The sequence below is a fragment of the Notolepis coatsorum genome (assembly GCF_963971535.1).
Source record: "Notolepis coatsorum genome assembly, chromosome: 4".
Classification (NCBI taxonomy): Eukaryota; Metazoa; Chordata; class Actinopteri; order Aulopiformes; family Paralepididae; genus Notolepis; species Notolepis coatsorum.
Window position 1 is genome coordinate 75995262 of NC_140168.1, and position 21493 is coordinate 76016754.

General features: G+C 42.4%; 1 protein-coding gene across 1 annotated transcript in view; it reads right to left on the bottom strand.

Moving 5' to 3' along the window:
- Nucleotides 1–16157: 16157 nt before the first annotated feature.
- The window catches only part of mrpl3 (mitochondrial ribosomal protein L3), a 44846-nt gene continuing 39510 nt past the window's right edge, over nt 16158–21493 (bottom strand). The window contains exon 10 of the mRNA XM_084313508.1: nt 16158–17413. Coding sequence (XP_084169634.1) covers nt 17270–17413 — 144 coding nt within the window. The 3' untranslated portion in view covers nt 16158–17269. The remainder of the gene's footprint in view (nt 17414–21493) is intronic.

The window sequence follows — 21493 nt, forward strand, 5'->3', positions numbered from 1 at the left end:
AGAGACACCATACCATTGCACTCTACAGTACTACAGAGATGCGGATGAAAGACAAGCCGAGGAGTGGCTGAGAAATCAACCAGAGGAGGTGCAGCTCAACGCCACCAGCATAGTGATGGGTCCCCAAGGAGCAGCAATACGGCTTGCACGGAGCAACTATCTGCAAAAGGAACACGAGATCACAGACAGCGTTCCCCACGTGACTCTGAAAGTGACCGACTCGTGCGACCAACAACACATCGGAATGATGATGAAAGAGGCAGAAGAAATAAAGTTCGAACAGATGAAGGAAAACCGACTCATATGGATAAGCCCGGACAAGCGGTTCGTCAAGATAATGATTCAAGGCACAGGGATGGGACGTCCCCAGACGGTGCAGCTGTCACAGGAGACAGTAGAAGACACCCCCCAGAAATTGAGCCTCCAGGAGGAGATGATGGGGGCCATACCAGAAGTGCTGTGGTCGAAACATAGCACCGACATTGGACTGATCAAATCTGCTCAACCAGTGAGGGTGGAGCTTAGACCAGGAGCAACCCTGCCCTGGAAAAGTCAGTACCCACTGAAGGAAAAAGCGGTGGCCGGAATCGAGCCACAAATCAAAGGACTTCTAGAAGCCGGAGTACTACGACAGAACTAGTAGGGCCTTTAAGAGCTATGATAAAAGTTTGCGGAAATGATAAATTGAGTGCTAAAGTAACCTGGACTGAGGAGGGCCTGAGGGCATTTGAGACCATAAAGACCCGTATGTTAGCTGCCCCGGCCTTGACTTTGCCTGATTATACCAAGCAGTTCATACTGTATGTCTCTTCCTCTTCAGATCAGAGGTATGCATGCGCAGTACTGGCACAAAACACCGGAGTGGGGATCCATCCACAACCAATAGGATACTACTCCATCGCCTAGTCAGAGGTGGAAATGGGAATGCCTCCGTGCTACCGAGATTGCGCCGGAGTCTTCCTGATGTACGAGAAAGCTGCAAGTATCATGATGGGGTATCCAGTCAATATTATGGTAGGACATGCGATCCAAAATTTGTTGGAATCTGGTAAATCTGCACTAACGATACCCCGTCTGAAATATTATTACAGGATTTTGGAACAGGAAGATGTTACTTTGACTAGGTGTTCCATAGTGAACCCAGCGCAGACCCTTCCTAAGCCTGAGGATGGAGAACCTCACGACTGTGTGGCGGCAGCTGAGAGGTACTCCAGACTTAGAGCTGACTTGCAGGCTTTCCCGTTTAGCAGTCCTGATTTGGAACTATGGACAGACGGCTCATGTTACAGAGTTGGAGAGGACCTAAAAGCAGGTTACTCTGTAGTAAAATCACAAGGTGATGGGTTTGTCGTAGCAAAGGCCGAAGCCTTGACACAACCCTGTTCAGCTCAGCTGGCGGAACTAGTCGCTCTGACTGAAGCGTGCAAAATGGCAGAAGGCAAGACGGTTAATATCTTTACTGATAGCAGCTACGCACAAAATATCAGTTTTCTCTACGGAGCGGTGTGGAAAGGGCGAGGTTTTAAGAGAGCAGATGGTACCGCCATAAGACACTGTAGTCAGATAACCAATTTGTTGGAAGCAATAATGAAACCCAAACGAATTGCGATTATCAAATGTGCTGCCCATCAGTCTGATGAGTCTAAGGTGACCAGAGGTAACAACATGGCAGATGTCGCTGCCAAGCAAGTGACAGGTGCGGACAGAGCAGGTAAGGTATTGGTTATCACACATGAGGTCGAGTTGGAAGATAAGATTACTTACAAAGATGTTTTGACCTTTCAGGAAGAGGCGAGTCAGGTGGAGAGAAATCTCTGGTCAGCAAGAGGGGCTAGTCGGGATGGGGCAGGTTTGTGGCGGAACCATGAAGGACTTGTGGTTGCACCAACGGGCCTGGTCGGACTGCTGATCCAAACTGCGCATGAGTTCTGTCATGCACACCGGAGAGAGGTGAGTAGAAAAATAGAAGAGTATGGGTTTTGGGCGCCAAACCTGCTACGGCAGATTGATTGTGTAATAAGTAGATGTGCAATTTGCTTGAAGAACAATGCATGCAGAGGGATCGTTGTGTCTCCGGGACACATCCCCACCCCAAATGGCCCAATGAGAGAACTTGTGATTGACTATGTAGACATGATAAAACCGATTAACCAAAAAAGGTACATTCTTGTCGTGGTGTGTCGATTTTCAAAGTGGGTGGAGGCTTGCGCGACTAAACATAAGGATGCTGCCTCAGTGGCTAAGTTCTTATGCCGTGAGATAGTAAGCCGTTACGGAATTCCCGATAGAATCGCGTCAGAAAATGGAAAAGAGTTTGTAGACAAAACTGTACGTTTAGTACTCCAACAGATGGGGATAAAACAGCGTTTCGGGTCCGTTTACCACCCTCAGAGCCAGGGGGCTGTGGAACGCATGAACGGGGTACTTAAGAACAAATTGGTTAAGATCTGTCAACACACCGGTCTAAGCTGGCTGAGCGCGTTACCGTTAGCATTGATGGCTTGTAGATCTAGCGAGATCCGGGGCCTGCGTTTAACTCCGCACGAAATGTTGTTTGGCCGATGTATGGTTGTGCCCGGATTGCGCGCAGCAGGAAAAGGTCCGAGTTTGGATATTCTAGACCACGAGATGCGTGAGTACGTGAAGTACATGTCAAAGCTCCACGGGGCAATCTATGATTATGTCTCTAGTAAACGAGAGACAGAGGAGGAGGAGGATAGGCGGAATGTTCCCCAGATAGTACCAGGGGACTACGTTTATGTCAAAGTGTTCAGACGCAAGTGGTATGGCGCACGGCGGGAAGGACCGTACGAGGTCGTAAGAGCTACGGAAAGAGCTCTACAGGTAAAAGGATCTTCAATGTGGTTTCACCTTTCGCATTGCGTAAAAGCCCTGCAAGATGGGCAAGAATTGGAATCCGAACCCCTGTTCATTGATCAAGAACAGGAGGAAAGGCACGACGAAGGGGAAAATGAAGACGATTATGGGGAACCAGACAGAGGCGAACATGATGGTCCCTCTAGGGGAAATGAAGGATTTTTGCAGGAGCCAGACAGAGGAGATCATGAATTGGAATTGGAAAATGATGATTTTTCCTCTGTGGATTTTGGCGGAGTACCAACAGCGGAACCAAGGACGCTGGAGGAGAGAGCGATTAGCGCAAATGCAACGGAAGAGACACGGCCAAAAAGGGTTATCAATAGACCTCAGAGGTTTCAGTGAGGATAACTGGTAGAATTGCAGCTAAGAGGAAATAGACCTCAGAAAATCTTTTGCGAAGGAGAAATTCAGTGTTTATATGTTTATGGTTTAAGTCTCCTTCGTGTTTTATTAGAACTGTTAGTCTTATATTGGTGTGAGGTAAATCTTTTCTTGCAGAGTCCATTACACAAAATAGACATATTTGGTAATTACATGGATAATGTATAGTCTTAAACGAAATAAGCTGAGAATGGTACGATCATCTTTTTGTATAAAGAGACGGACCTAGACTGGATGTCATAATAATAACTGATAATGTGTATAACTGTGCAAGAAGAAGAGGTAAGTGGAATTTTGGAATTTTTTGGATTTTTGGATTTAAAAAAAAAAAAAATTGTTTATATTTTATGGAAATATTATATCATTTTGATTTTGAAATTTACTGGTTACATAATGAGGGTAGACCCCTCAGAGAAGGGATTGTCGTAAATTAAATTGATCAAAATGACCCGTATAAGCATTACAGGAGGGATCAAAATCATCTAGCGGTTTCTGGAAAAGGCCACAGGAGAATTCAGTCAAAAGCTAATAGTGCAACCCTTCACCCTTCACCTAGCAGCTATAGGAAAAAGCCCAGAGTGCCATAAAAATAAGAACAGATCAAATGGCAAACAGATGACACATCTTCCTCCACAACGAACAGGGATGGTGCGCCCAATAACTAACTTTTAAGTCAAGAAGTGACGGCCTGAAGGCCAACACCCGAGTTCTGTTTACTTTAGCTAAGCAGACCAAACAGGCCATTCTGTGATACCCACTGTTAGGTTGAGTGGGTACTATATTTCCATCTGTATGAGGGTCGCATTCAGGGACACTTGGGTAAATCATTCTAAAAGGAAACTAGTTCATATCCCCTCTGTAAGGTCACCTTGTAACGCTGTTTCGCAAGACCCAAATCACTGAGAGGGGAGACCTTCTAGCCAATAGGAAAGCAGGCTCTCTGGGGTGACGGCACTGGATGGCGCAAGGGCGGGGGGGGGTTCTCTCTTCTCTATAAAACCTACAGGTTGAATGATGGAGGTGAGACAGAGACACGGAGACACCGAGACGCAGAGAGAACGGAGAAGCAGAGACGGAGAATCCACCCCACCAGTTCGAGAATAAGAGACGCCACTAAGAAGCCCTCCGGGAAAAGCTGATTAGAGATAGAAAATAATTGATGCTGTGAACCAGATAATTTAAGCTGTTGGATATTCCAATAAAACAACGGTCAGAACCGTTTTCACCCGCAGCGCTGTCTCCGCCTCCACGTGATTTCCAACGGACCATATTTGAATGAACTGTTACTTTAACGGGAAATACAACGAGCAGAGTAAGCTATTCCACTATACATTAGAGAACGAGCATATAGCTATAACATAGAATCATTGAGAAGATACATTACCCGTCACCACATTTTGAAGATTAGCTGGGGAGAGGCGACAGTAGCTTGGGAGGTAGAGCAGTCGTCTGGTAATTTGAAGGTTCTCAGTTCGATTCCAGCTCCTCCCGGGGCAGCGTGTCGAAGTGTCCTTGAGCAAGACACTTGACCCCTAACTGCTCCCGATGAGTAGGTTGGCACCTTGCATGGTTGGCTCTGCCGTTGGTGTGTGAATGGGTAAAATGTGAGGAACAAATTGTAAAGCACTTTGGATAAAAGCGCTATATAAATGCAGCCATTTGCCAACATTTGTGAAAGTATTCCTTGTATCGATTGCCAGGTCAAAGAGGTGATCGTACTACATTCCTGCTCTCTGACTCACTGGCCAGGAGCTGACCCCGACTCAAGAGTCTGTCAGGGGTTCAGCTGCTCTTTTTGACAAACCTACCGATGCAATGGCTTGGGCCTAAAACCGTGTCCACAAAATGACCCTGGCTGGAAGTGTGCTTGGTCGAGCGTGAGCGCTGTGGACAAAGATGAACATTAGGTTACATAACCAGAGCTCTGTTCTCGCGCTTCATCCATCTCTTTCTATCTGCGCTTAGATGAAGGAAGCGCCCCGGGGATGGACAGGAAGTGCTACACAACAGGAAGCCTTTTCTGATCCACTTTTGTTCTAGTGTCCGTTAATAACATCTTAACTTTCAATCCGTACTTGGAGAGAGCGAGAGCCTCGAGGCTCATGCGGGAAAGACCATCACGCTACAAAACTAGGCTAAAGGCTTCTTCTTCTTTTCTGTTTCCTCCTGTTTTGACAAGCACCTCTCTCTCTCTCATCTCCCCCACCCCTCTTTCCCTCCCCTCCTCTCCTACTGTACACCATCCTCTCTCTCCATCCATCCATCCCCCCCTCCTTCTCCTAGCTGGGGGAGGGCCCTCAGAGGGTAAAAGGGTTGTTTTAAAAGTTCAAAAGGTTTCCTGTGCAGGATATTGCTGGCCTCTTATGACATATTTTAAACAGAGGGCAATTTTTTATGATGTGGCCAGTGGTGGAAGAAGTACACAGTTCCTTTACTTAAGTAAAAGTAGAAATACCCAGATAAACGAGTACTCTGGTAAAAGTCAAAGTCATCCATTCAAAGTATGCATTCTACATGACGTTTGTGTCTTCCAGTGCTTGGGAGCATTCAATTCTCGATCCATTGACCTCTATATGTTATGTTAAAGTGGTATGTGGTCCACTTATGCTGCTTTGATTAAAGGTTGTGTTAAAGTGGTATGTGGTTCACTTATGCTGCTTTGATTAAAGGTTGTGTTAAAGTGGTATGTGGTCCAGTTATGCTGCTCTGATTACATCCCCTTGAAATTGACAGGCTTCAAATATTTTCAAATGTCTTCAAAGTATCTAGTAACTGATGGGTTCAGATACATGTAGTGGAGTAAAAAGTACAATATTAAATATGCAAATAGTCACGTAAAGTACAAGTAGCTGAACATTTTACTTAAGTACAGTACTTGAGTAAAAATACTTAAAATGTATTGGCATCATACAGCACAAGTACAGTACAACGAAAAGAAGTTTGGCATCCAACCAGAGTGCAAAATAAAAGTGGGTATAAAATATATAAATTAGTACTACTGAGTATAGTGCTAATCAGATGTACCGGTATGTACAGTGTTGTAGTATTCATATGTATAGTGAGTGATACTGGTATAAAGACACTATGGTTGTAGTCATACTGATTGGCCGCATAATAGTAATATTAGGTAAGGGATATGTACAGATATAGATAATATAGTATCTACACGTCCCCAATACCCGGCTCTGCACCATGGGTGACCGAGCCTTCTGCATGGCTGCACCACGCCTGTGGAACAGCCTCCCCATCCAGCTGAGGGCACCACAGAGCCTGGACTCTTTTAAAGCAGGCCTGAAAACCTACCTATTCAAAAAGGCCTTTGACTGTTAGCTTTTTATTTTAATTTTATTGCGCTGTTGTTATTAAATTGTCTGTTTATACTATGTTTTTAATTAACTATGTTCTATTTTTATCTTACTTTTATTCTGTATTTTATTTTATTTGTTTTACTAATAACTATTTTATTTCAATTTGTTTTAACTATGTTTTAACCCTGTAGTGTAGCACTTTGGGATCCCAGCGAACAAAAAGTGCATTACAAATCCAATCTATTATTATTATTATTATTATTATTATTATTACAGAAATGTAAAAAGGATTATATACAGATATGTACAGACAGATGTGGATAAAAACATGAGGTAAGAAAAAATAATCCATCTCCTCCTCTTCCAAACCCTCTCCCTCCATTCATCCCATCTTCTCCACCCCTTCCCTCTCCCCCATCCACTCTCTCCCTTCTCTCCATCTACAATCCCCTCTCCATCTACACTCCCCTCTCCATCTACACTCCCTCTCCCAGTCTCCCTCCCTCTCTATACTCTATACCATAGGTGTCAAACTCACGGCCCGCGGGCCAAATCCGGCCCGCCACGTCATTTGATGTGGCCCCCCAAGAGCTCAGGTAAAAAAAAAATAAAAAAAAATCTTTTTTAGCAGTGTTAAAATAATTGTGGGTTAATGCGTTAATAAAGCTTTAACTTTGACAGCCTTAGTTATTACACATTCTTACACATACATGTATGTTGAACATCTGAGGTAACAAAGGAAAAAAGCCAAAAGCACTTACTCCTCAGACATTCTTTGACAATTTTACAGCCCAAAATACAAAAAAGATCCAGGCGGAATAGGTAACAAAGGGTTGAAGAAATATTGTCTGAACTGTCAGATGCAAACTGGCTGTGACATAACCGAGCATCTCGCTCAATTGAATAAGAAGCTGTAGGGACGCAAACAAGTCCCATGCACCCAAAACTTGACCAATATAGTTGTGAACTGAGACAACCCTTATTTTGTTATTTTTGAGTACAGTTACAGTTGTGTGTTCATGCAGACACATAATAGCAATTTCATTACGAATTGAAAATGGGGGACCCTGATGTAAACAAGTCGAAAGTCTTTCTCTGGTCTGCATCCCCTTAACAATTGTGTGTATTGAGCTGTACTGTACTGTACCCATTCTGCAATCTGTTAATTAAAGTTAATTAAACTATCTTCCATTAGTTGGATGTATGGCCTCTGCAAGGTTGTGTGCAGCCATTTGTTTTTGTAACATCTGCTACATCTGTCCCACGTGTTCTTTGCAGCTCACAGTTGTTAGTTCTGCCCCTCTTGACTGTGACAAAAAGGTTTTGAACAAACTTAATGTCATAGCTTGTATTTGATGATATTCTTCTTTGTTATTTACTTGAATGGTTTGATCATTGATTGGTGGAGTAATATGGGGTTCTGATAAACTAAAATTATTTGTTAAAATAACATAAGCTAACATATATTTTTACATTTATGCAAATGAATATGCAATATGTATAACTTGAATAAGTAATAAATACAGAAACACCATGTTTAACAATATGTAAATGTGTAGCTACAATTATTTTTACATTACATTAACATTTATACGGTCTTTGGCCCTTTGAGGGCAACCATAATGCTGATGTGGCCCTCTGTGAAAATGAGTTTGACACCCCTGCTCTATACACTCCCTCTCCTTCTCCATCTACACTCCCTCTCCCTCCCTATACACTCCCTCTCCTTCTCCATCTACACTCCCTCTCCCTCCTCTCCATCCTCTATACTCTCTCCTCTACCTCCACATGTACACTCAATCTCTCCCTCCATCCCTCTCCATCTACTCTCTCCCTCCTCCCCTCTCCATCTAAACTCCCTCTATCCCTCTCCATCTATTCTCCCTCTCTCCATCCTGCACCCCCACAGGGGGCCCACATGATGCACTGCAGCCTCCACAGACAACAGAGCACCAGTTTCAAGCGGTCTCATTAGCATTTCAAAGGGCCCTGCTGCCGCGCACTGGAGCGCTGAGCCGCGGAGAGCTGGGAGCAGGGCGTCGTTTGTCACAAACTGCACCAACATGACTCCCACATATCTCCATTTAATGACAGAGCAACTATCTCCTCCTCCTCCCGCATCGGTCTTCCTCTGCGTCGTTGTTTCCTGTGTGAGGAGCTTGTGTTGTTGTGTGCCTAATTAGGGGAGACCATTGATGTTGGGTGCAATTTGCTCTGTTTCTAAACCATGAGCGGATGCGGTTCAGGAAGTTTCTTGTTTGTTTGTTTGTTTGCGTGCGTGTGTGTGTATGTGTGTGTGTGCGTGCGTGCGTGTGTCCTTGTTTTCATATCATTGTGGGGAGCGTATGTCCCCACAAGAAAGGAAAACAATATATATGATATATATTGTTCTGTCCTTGTGGGAACGTTGGTCGGCCCCCACAATAACAAGGGGCTATTCTAGGGTTAGGGGTTTTGGCTATAGGTTAGATAGTTAGGGTAAGGCTATGGTTAGGCATGACTTGGTTATAGTTATGGAATTAATGTAAGCCAATGGAATGTCACCATAAGGTATGAAAACATGGTTATGTATGCGTGTGTGTGTGTGCATGTGCAAGGTTGTTTTATAGTTACAACATAAAACATACAATTATGACATCTCCCACAGAGTTTTCTTTCTCTTTAAAGCCCCAATCCAACACATCATATATCAGGATATATATTTTACTACTTAGTCAGCTAGAGGATGAAAATGTGTCCACCATACCCATTTTCTACTTGTGGCAGTGGGGCTACATGCACATTTCGCTGCTGTCGGGACAAAACCTCATAACTCCAAAAACCCAACTTTTCAGCAGATGAAAAAAAACTAACACAGATTTGAGGGTGAATAGAGTTAGGAGGTTTAGACAGATGATCGGTTTAATGCTTTCCCATTGTTTAAACGTTGTAAAACCCACACACACATATGGAGGATGATCTACGGAGTTGATTTATATAATAATAAAAAAAATAAAAAAATGGAGTTATGAGGTTTTGTCCCGACAGCAGCGATTTGCTTACGTTTGAATTGTGGAGTGGGCCTTTAAAACCCCTCCCTCTCTCTCCCAGTTAATCGCACAGCGGTTCCTGTTGCAACATTAATGTCCTCATTTATCCTCTTATACACAAATGTCAACCTTTGTCAGCCCACATCTCTTCCTCCCTCCCTCTCTTCATCCTTTTCTTCTGTGCGTCCTCTCACTCCCCTGCATCCCACCCTTCCTGTTCATCCTGTCTGCCCCATTCCAGTCTGCCTGCACTGTGTTCAGCGTTCGTCCTCCTCACATCACTCCGTCGGCGTGTGATCCGTCCTTCCCGTTTGTATACAATCCATCTTTTCCTTCACTCGAACTTACTTGAATTGATCTGCCTTCTCCCAACCATCCACTCTCCACAACATTCCTTTCTCTCCCTCCATCACTCCATACAGACCTGCCTCGTCTCTGTGCGTTCAATCACTCCACACCTACAGTATCTACTCTCTGTTCTATCACTCCATACCTACAGTATCTACTCTATATTCTATCACTCCACACCTACATTATCTACTCTCTGTTCTATCACTCCACACCTACAGTATCTACTCTGTATTCTATCACTCCATACCTACAGTATCTACTCTGTGTTCTATCACTTCATACCTACTCTATATTATATCACTCCATACCTACAGTATCTACTCTGTTCTATCACTCCATACCTACAGTATCTACTCTCTGTTCTATCACTCCACACCTACAGTATCTACTCTGTATTCTATCACTCCATACCTACAGTATCTACTCTCTGTTCTATCACTCCACACCTACAGCATCTACTCTGTATTCTATCACTCCATACCTACAGTATCTACTCTGTGTTCTATCACTTCATACCTACAGTATCTACTCTGTTCTATCACTCCATACCTACAGTATCTACTCTGTGTTCTATCACTTCATACCTACTCTATATTATATCACTCCATACCTACAGTATCTACTCTGTTCTATCACTTCATACCTACAGTATCTACTCTGTTCTATCACTCCATACCTACAGTATCTACTCTGTGTTCTATCACTTCATACCTACTCTATATTATATCACTCCATACCTACAGTATCTACTCTCTGTTCTATCACTCCACACCTACAGTATCTACTCTGTATTCTATCACTCCATACCTACAGTATCTACTCTCTGTTCTATCACTCCACACCTACAGCATCTACTCTGTATTCTATCACTCCATACCTACAGTATCTACTCTGTGTTCTATCACTCCATACCTACAGTATCTGTGTTCCATCACTCCACACCTACAGTATCTACTCTATATTCTATCACTCCACACCTACAGTATCTGTGTTCTATCACTCCACACCTACAGTATCTACTCTGTGTTCTATCACTCCATACCTACAGTATCTGTGTTCCATCACTCCACACCTACAGTATCTACTCTATATTCTATCACTCCACACCTACAGTATCTGTGTTCTATAACTCCACACCTACAGTATCTACTCTATATTCTATCACTCCACACCTACAGTATCTACTCTATATTCTATCACTCCACACCTACAGTATCTACTCTATATTCTATCACTCCACACCTACAGTATCTACTCTGTGTTCTATAACTCCACACCTACAGTATCTACTCTGTGTTCTATAACTCCACACCTACAGTATCTATATTCTATAACTCCACACCTACAGTATCTATATTCTATAACTCCACACCTACAGTATCTGTGTTCTATAACTCCACACCTACAGTATCTACTCTATATTCTATCACTCCACACCTACAGTATCTACTCTCTGTTCTATCACTCCACACCTACAGTATATACTCTGTGTTCTATCACTCCATACCTACAGTATATACTCTGTGTTCTATCACTCCATACCTACAGTATATACTCTGTGTTCTATCACTCCATACCTACAGTATCTACTCTATCACTCCACACCTACAGTATCTATATTCTATAACTCCACACCTACAGTATCTATATTCTATAACTCCACACCTACAGTATCTACTCTATATTCTATCACTCCATACCTACAGTATCTACTCTATATTCCATCACTCCATACCTACAGTATCTACTCTATATTCCATCACTCCATACCTACAGTATCTACTCTATATTATATCACTCCATACCTACAGTATCTACTCTATATTCCATCACTCCATACCTACAGTATCTACTCTATATTATATCACTCCATACCTACAGTATCTACTCTATATTCCATCACTCCATACCTACAGTATCTACTCTATATTATATCACTCCATACCTACAGTATCTACTCTATATTCCATCACTCCATACCTACAGTATCTACTCTATATTCTATCACTCCATACCTACAGTATCTACTCTCTGTGTTCTATAACTCCACACCTACAGTATCTACTATCTGTGTTCTATCACTCCACACCTACAGTACTCTATATTCTATCACTCCACACCTACAGTATCTATATTCTATAACTCCACACCTACAGTATCTGTGTTCTATAACTCCACACCTACAGTATCTACTCTATATTCTATCACTCCACACCTACAGTATCTATATTCTATCACTCCATACCTACAGTATCTACTCTATATTCTATCACTCCACACCTACAGTATCTACTCTATATTCTATCACTCCACACCTACAGTATCTACTCTATATTCTATCACTCCACACCTACAGTATATACTCTGTGTTCTATCACTCCATACCTACAGTATCTACTCTGTGTTCTATCACTCCACACCTACAGTATCTACTCTGTGTTCTATCACTCCACACCTACAGTATATACTCTGTGTTCTATCACTCCACACCTACAGTATCTACTCTGTGTTCTATCACTCCACACCTACAGTATATACTCTGTGTTCTATCACTCCATACCTACAGTATATACTCTGTGTTCTATCACTCCATACCTACAGTATCTACTCTATCACTCCACACCTACAGTATCTATATTCTATCACTCCACACCTACAGTATCTATATTCTATAACTCCACACCTACAGTATCTGTGTTCTATAACTCCACACCTACAGTATCTACTCTCTGTATTCAATCACTCGATCTACTCTCTGTACTCAGTCTTTTCCTCTATCTGCCTCATCTCTCCTACACCACTTTAAGTAATTTCCTTCATCCATCACTCCGTCCTCTTATCCGTCGCTCTCCCTTGTTCCCTCCTGGCGTTCGTTCGCCCCGGAGGATCCTCTGGTGACATCATAGTCATCGCTTGCGGTTACCATGGTTTCAGGGATTGAAGGGATGAAAAGGGATCATCCCAGGGATACCTTGATGCCGTCCGTCGTCCCCCCCCCCCCCCCTCACACACACATTTTATTTGTATCTAGCACACTCTCAGGAGCAGAACAGGAAAAAGCATTTCATATAAAAGTATTCTGTATTTTTGTATGACAACTAATAAAGAAAAAAAGAGGATATGGAGAGGGCTTCAGCGTTCTTGTTTTGTTTCGGTAGGTGCTCTTTGGATTAAATCCGGGGTAGGATTCGTTATAGAAGAAAGGCCATGTGTAGGCCGAAACATGACGGTATTTAAAAAATTTCTAAATAATGTAAGCCAATTAATAAAGGCATTTTAAAATTGTAGAGCTGCCTTGGATCTCCACTTTTCTTCTATAACGAATCCTACCCCGGATTTAATCCAAAGAGCACCTACAGAAACAAAACAAGAACGCTGAAGCCCTCTCCATATCCTCCCTTTTTTTTTTTTTATCAAATTCAAGCACACAGGGTAAACTTTGAGAGGTGGGTGTAGTGCGTAATTTTTATATCTTTTACAAACTTAACTCTTGGATTCAACTATGGAACCCAATAGATTTTCTTATTCTAATGAGGATGTTAAACGGATCATCATAAGCTCATCATTACTTGATGGAGCACAAGCTGACACCTCAATGAACTCTGATCTTAAAGATATCTTTACCGACTTGAAATATCTCAAGGAGAAAGACATTAAATTGGACCTTAATTCTATCACGTTATCCGATTAATGGAGAAAAGGATACATTCCACGGGGCCTAAGAATCAAGAAATTCGCTTCATTTGGATCAAAGGACAATACTGATTTAAAAAAGAAATGGGAAGCTATTCTTAATAAATGCTTGTCCGATTTAATGCTCCTACTGATAGAAGAAGCTACCAAAGATCGACAGATTGTTCAGCATGAAATTGAGGAAATGAACAAGGTGGATACACTGAACAATGACCTGGAAAAGGCTCCACTTGAAATCAAATTGACAGAACATTTGAACAAATTCGCAATGACACTCAAACAAGATAAGCTCCGGAAATTCCAGCGGGATGAAAAAGATTTGAAAGAGAACAATGTTTACTCATGGCACAGACCAGGGGCTGCCAACCCATGGCATAGACGCAAGGCTCAACACTTCCACGAACCCAAGCGCACACGTCCCTGCACTGTCTCTTTCAACTTCACCAGTGAAGAAGAAGACTCTGATGCCCCACGAAGGAACCCCGGAGTGGATTTTTTAGGAGAAGAGTAAGACCAATCTCTAACGAGCAAAGACAAGGATACACGGACACCCCACAAGGAAAACAGAGGAAGAGGAGGGGGAGAAAGAAACCTGCATCGCAAATATCACACACGGAGCCAACAGAGGTAGTGATCAACTTGTCAGACGTACAGCTTACTGATGCGCAGAACAAGGTATTATCCAAGTGTCTCTCCTTCTCCCCTACCAATCTCCCCAATGACTTTGAATAAAAAAACAGACTTGTTTCGTTATTATATACATTAAGGCATGGTATAAGCAGAATCCACAGTGTGTTTACCCGTTAGTCAAAATAGTATACAAACTCCTTTTAAGCCTAAATCATATTTTTGTCCAGTAGTACATAATACTACGTTGAGCACATTAGAGAAAAAAGTAAATTATGAAGTAAAGAAATTAACTAATAGCAAGACACGTCCACCATAATTGGACTAAAAACAAACGAGATGCCCTCAAAGAACTTTCAGATAACAGAAATATTGTCATTAAGAGAGCTGACAAGGGAGGAGCCATAGTGGTTTGGGGTGTAGAACAATACGTTAAGGAGGCGTCCCGACAACTTCAGGACACTACTTTTTATATCCCTCTTACTTCTAACCCGTCAACTATATTAGCAGAAGAACTTAAAGACTTCCTAGTTAGGTCGAAAGATGATAACCTTATCTCTGACCAAGAATTTAAGTTCTTATACAACAATTATAACCCTCGTATGGCTTCCTTCTATTTATTGTCCAAGATACATGAGCCTTACTGAACCACCAGGGAGACCAGTGATTTCAGGGAACGATAGCCTAACTGAACCTATATCTAAATACGTAATTTTTTTATTAAGCCACTACTTCCAACGCTTCCAGCTTATTTGCAGGACACTACAGATGTTCTCAATAAAATCAAAGAGCAAGGTAATATTGGACCAGGCACTTACTTGGTGACAATGGATGTAGAAGCCCTTTACACCAGTATTGCCCATGACCAAGGCATGACAGCCATGAGACACTTTTTAGATACTCGCACTGACTCACAGGACCCCCCTACAGATTTTTTGGTCGAACTAACTAAATTTACTTTACAATGTGTTTTTATTTCAGGACAAAATGTATCGACAGGTAAAAGGCTGTGCTATGGGTGCATGTTTTAGCCCTTCATATGCAGACTTGTTTATGGGGAAATGGGAGGAGGACTATGTGTTCAACACTCAAAACGTATTTAAAGATAAGATCATCTGGTGGGCCAGATATATAGATGACATCATTATGTGGTGGAAAGGCACTATTGATGAATTGAAAGCATTTCATAGTTATTTGAACAACACTAACCCAAATATAAAACTGTCTCTAGATTTTAGTCCTGATAAGATCCATTTTCTGGACTTAGAAATCACTAAAGATTTGAATGGTGACCTACATACGTCGTTGTACAGGAAGTTAACGCATAAAAATACTATTTTACATGCAGAGAGGTTCCATCCCTCTATCTGATCAACAATGTTCCCTACGGCCAATTTAAAAGAGTACGTAGAATCTGTGACAGTGAAGCTGATTTTAGAGAAAAGAGCGGAGAAATATATGATCGCTTGAGAGAACGTTGCTATACACATAACTCTTAAAACAGCTATATCTGAAGCCGCTACTGTAGAACGCGACTCTCTCTTAAAAAGAAAGACACTAAAAGAGAACACCGATAGGGTGTTTTTCTCTACCACTTATAGTACTAAGGCCCTTGCTGTTCGCAATATAATTAAAAAGAATTGGAGCCTGATCCAATGTAATGAGGCCCTGTCTAACATATTCCCTGACCCGCCCCTCTGTACATTTAGGAGAGCCCCCAATCTCGGAGATAAATTAGTACGAAGCCATCTACCGGCAGATGTTAAATCTACATGGTTACCAAAGCCTCCTATAGGAACGTATAGATGTGGTCACTGCAAACAATGCGATGTGGTGGTAAGATCAAAAGGATTTTTTCATTAATTGTCAAACGACACATGTTATTTATATACAAATGTGACTCTTTTTATGTTGGTCGTACGAAACGTTGCCTACTTGATCGACTGGCAGATCATAAATATGCTATCAAAACAAACAACATGGATTATGCAATGGCTAAACATATTCATGAAGTTCACCAAAGTACCTCTGTTTTATTTACAGCTATCGGAATTGACAGTGTTCCACTAACGTCTAGGGGAGGAAATAGACAAAATTCTAAACCAGAAAGAAAGTCGCTGGATCGATAGACTACAGGCCACCTCACTCCCAGGTTTAAATTATTCTATAGACATGGTATCATTTTTATAGGCCAGTAGAACACTTTATTTATTTATTGTATTTATACATTGTTATTTATTGTATTTTGATAGACTACAGGCCACCTCTTTGCAGGTTTAAATGACTATGGACATGTTGTCACTTCTATAGGCCAAGTAGGTTACATTATATAGTAGTATTTTTTGTCTTTCATTACTCAATGCTCTTACATTGTTGTTTTTGATTCTTTATATTATTATTGATCTATTCTATGTTTGTTTTGACTCATTTCCTTATGTTGTTACAATATTTTGAGTGTGTGTGTATATATATTATATACATACATATATAATATACTAATTTCTTATTTCTATTTAGTATTATTGTATATTCCTTCAACGTAGACATAGCTTATAAGTGGATTGTCTTCCAACTATGTCAAGTTGAGAATGTGCTGTGCCTTCATTCATTTGGCACCAGCTGTCCCCCATTGTAATTAGTCTCTCCCAGAGTTCTGTTTTTTCCTTTTTTCTTTATTTAGTCACAGTATTGTTTTGTCACAGTTACAACACCCTGAAGAAGGCCATGTGTAGGCCGAAACATGTCGGTATTTTAAAAATGTCTAAATAATGTAAGCCAATTAATAACAGCATTTTTAAATTGTAGAGCTGCCTTGGATCTCAACTTTTATTTTTTAACTAATAAAGAAACTTGAAACACACACACAGAATAATGAGTGGGACCCAAGGGCTTACTAGGAATGAATGTTTATTGCTTAAATGATCTGGATACTATACACCGTGTGTGTGTGTGTGTGCGCGTGCGTGTGTGTGTGTGCGTGTGCGTGTGTTCGTGCATTTGTTAGTCCAGGCTGAGCGAGGGGTCTGAGTGGATGAACATGTTGTCATCGTACAGGTCTTCAGGCAGCTCTTCCTCTGTGAAGTAGGTTGGGAATGGAGGGTTGAGGAGGAAGGGACTCCTATTGGGCAGGTTGGTGTCTCTCACCTGTAACACACACACACACACACACACACACACACACACACGCAGAAACGATACAGAAGAACACAGCCACACACACATTAGCAATGTCTACTAATTAGAACAGATTACTTGAATTCTTTGTGTGACAGAAAGCTAAGTGCAAAACACAACGCACATTTGTATTCATTATCGTCAAACAGATAATAGGCAAACAAACAGAGAGGCCAAGCATGCAGAGTAAGAGGATGTATGCCTGCGATAAATCACCAGCATCATTACGATCACTCTCCCTCGTGCACACACACACACACACACACACACACACACACACACACACACACACACACACACACACACACACACACACACACACACACACACACACACACACACACACACACACACACACACACACACACACACACACACACACACACACACACACACACACACACACACACACACACACACACACACACACACACACACACACACACACACACACACACACACACACACACAAAGCTGATACAGCAGAGTATCAATGAAGATTGATCACACTGTCTTTTAGTTGTGTGTTTTAGGTGTGGGTGTGTGTGTGTGTAAGTTCAAGGTTGCTTGTCCTTGTCACGACACTCAACAAAGTGTGAGATTCACCTGAGAGAGAGAGAGAGAGAGAGAGAGAGAGAGAGAGAGAGAGAGAGAGAAATAGAGAGAACGAGCACGTTATATCTAGGGATGCCCCCCGGACCCCGGTTCTAAACGGGAACCGGTACTACCGATGTTATCGGTACTGCTTTCGATACTCTAGAAATTATTATTATGAGTTTTTTTTTCGAGGAATTTAAATGTTGCTAACTATCTCTCCTCTCTCTGTCTCTGCACGAGAAGCGCGCCGCAGCGAGCCATTATTACACACACTCGTCGCGATCCGCTCACACTCACACATACGGGTACTTAAGGGAGGTGCCAGTCTGTGGCTCTGTGCTGCTAAAGCTCAGCACACACAGACCGAGCTCTGCACTCGTCATGGCGGAGAGAGCGAAGCGCTCGAAAGTCTGGGTACACATTACGAAAGTCGATGCCGACGACGCACGTTGCCACAAGTGCAATAAAACATTTACCAGTAAGGGTGGCAATACAAGCAATTTGTCAAAACATCTGCAAACAACATAACATTAGTCTGAAGAAATGCGCCGTTTTCAACTGCTTTGCTCGCAGTGTTCCATCTCCATCCACGTCCACTGCAGGTAAGTCAAGATACGGAGTTAGCTAGGCTAATAACGAATTATTATGAATAGGCTAATAAATAAAATATAATTGCTTAGCTAATTCTTTAGCTACAAATAGATTAGAAAGATGACAACTTTTTATAGATCGTCAGGCTGAGGCTGCAGCCACCATGTCCCAGCCCACCCCTCCTCCCTCTACCACCACCGGTCCCAGCAAGCCCAAAGTTCCTTCACCCTAGCAGCTAGAGGAAGGATAACAGTGTCACAGCCTCTACTAATAAAATGGAGTATTGAAATGTTTTTAACAGCTGGGTATTGGGTGGGACATTCCGATTTAAGAACTTTCTAAATAAAATAGAAAGTCCCAAAATAGTTAATTTATCTGACTGCTTGTATTAATTGATAAAAAAAGTTGCCATGTGCAGTAATAGTTATATAAAAGAATAATAAAGCAATGTAGATTCTGTTCTTAATAATTTTTTTTCTTTTTGCAAAATAAAAAAGAACCGATAACAGTCGATAAAGTACCGAACCGTTAAGCAGTATGGATAAGAGTAGTAGTATCGATAAAATCCTAACGATACCCATCCCTAGTTATATCTCTGTTGTGATTAGGGTTTCAACTAACGATTATTTTGTTATCGATTAATCTGTCGATTATTTTACAGATTAGTCTATTCATCTAAACAATTAATCAACAACAATTTATTCTATTTGCAATTTAATATTTCTAAAATGTTCAAGTTCAAGTTTCTTTAATATTTGTCATACAGAAGTACAGAATACTTTTATACAAAATGCTTCTTACTGTTACGCTCCAGAGACTGTGCAAGACAAGATAAGTATGAAATAAAATAACATAGTAAAATTAGAAGTAAAAAATGAGGTCACAGTGTTCAGTTTAGACATATGTACAATGTTCGATGCAGAATAGACGTAGTTACCATACAATATACAATACTGTGCAGTGTACTAATATACAATACTATATAGTGCAAGGCAGAAATGGGACGAGGTGCAATTTAGGTACAATTCACAGTAGGTGTACGAGTTGTAGTGCAAATCCTTTATCAATAAATATAAAGTGTAAAGTGTGTTTGTGTGATCTAAAGTGTGGAGAGTGGGTGCTGCAGTGTGTTGTTTGTTTGAGTGAGTGTGTGCGTGTGGGTGTGTGTGCTGTGTGCATTTGATGGTTGTTGCATAGTGTTTATTGTTCGTTTAGCAGCCTGATGGCCTGGGGATAGAAGCTTCTTCTGAGTCTTTCTGTGCTCGCCTTAAGACTCCGGTATCGCTTGCCTGACCGCAGCAGTTCAAAGAGGCAGTTGTTCGGGTGGCTCGAGTCCTTAATAATTCTCTTAGCCTTCCCCTTGCACCGCTTGTTGTAAATGTTCTGGAGGGTGGGAAGCCCCCCTCCAATTGTGCATTCGGCTGAACGTGTCACTCTTTGTAGTCTGCTACGGTCTTGTGCAGTGCTATTCCCAAACCAGGAGGTGATGTTGCCGGTCAGGATGCTCTCTATTGTACATGAGTAGAAGTTCCTAAGGATCTTCTGACTGACTTGGAACTTCCTTAGGCGCCTGAGGAAGTAGAGGCGTTGTCGTGCCTTCTTCACAACACTGTCAATGTGTGTGGTCCATGTCAAGTCCTCGGATATGTGGGCTCCGAGGTACTTGAAACTGTTCACTCTCTCAACCGGTGCCCCGTCGATGCTGATGGGGCTGTAGTCCTTGACCCCCGACCTCCTGAAGTCCACAATCATCTCTTTTGTTTTGCTGACGTTCAGGGAGAGGCAGTTCTCCTGACACCACTGTGACAGGTTCTCTACCTCTTCCAGGTAGGCCCTTTCGTCGTTGGCAGAGATCAGGCCCACCACTACTGTGTCATCAGCAAATTTGATGATGGTGTTGTTGTTCCGCTGTGCTACGCAGTCATGTGTGTACAGGGAGTAGAGGAGGGGGCTCAGAACACAGCCCTGGGGGGCCCCTATGTTGAGCGTGATGGATGAGGAGGTGCAGTTGCCGGCTCTTACCACCTGGGGTCTGCCCGTCAGGAAGTCCAAGACCCACTGGCAGAGGTCATAGTTCAAGCCCAGGTCCCTGAGCTTGGCTATGAGTTTGGAGGGGACTATGGTATTGAATGCTGAGCTGTAGTCGATGAACAGCATTCTCACATAGTTCCCCTGCCTCTTGTCCAGGTGTGATGCTGCTGTGTGCAGCACATGGGCTATGGCGTCCTCCGTGGACCTGTTGGGGCGATATGCAAATTGCAGAGGGTCCAGGTTGATGGGGAGGGAGGAACAGATGTAGCCCTTCACTAGCTTCTCAAAGCACTTCATGGCTATAGAGGTGAGGGCTACAGGGCGGTAGTCGTTGAGGCAAGCGGGCGTAGATTTTTTGGGTACAGGGATGATGGTGGACTTCTTCAGACAGGTGGGGATGACAGCCTGTTCCAAGGACAGGTTGAAGATGTCAGTGAATACCGGGGCCAGTTGGTCGGCACAGACTTTTAGGACGCGGCCGGGGATGCCGTCCGGTCCTGCTGCCTTCCTGATATTCACTTTTTTAAAGATCCGTCTCACCTCATGCTCTGTTACCCTGAACACTGAGTCTCCATCAGCAGACCCCCCCCCCCCCCCCCCCCATTGCCGTGGTTTGTAGGCTGGTGTTGTACTAGTATCCTCAGGTCACATGGGTAGTTGCCTTTTTGACACCACCTACTGAATACCCAGAGTAGGAGATGAGCCATGACGTTTATTAATGTCTATAAATGCTGTGTAGTGTGGATGCCTACTGTACATGAGTAGGGTGAGTAACATACATGCCATTACTGCTTTTTATCTATTGACTCATTATAGCTACTTTATTATCTT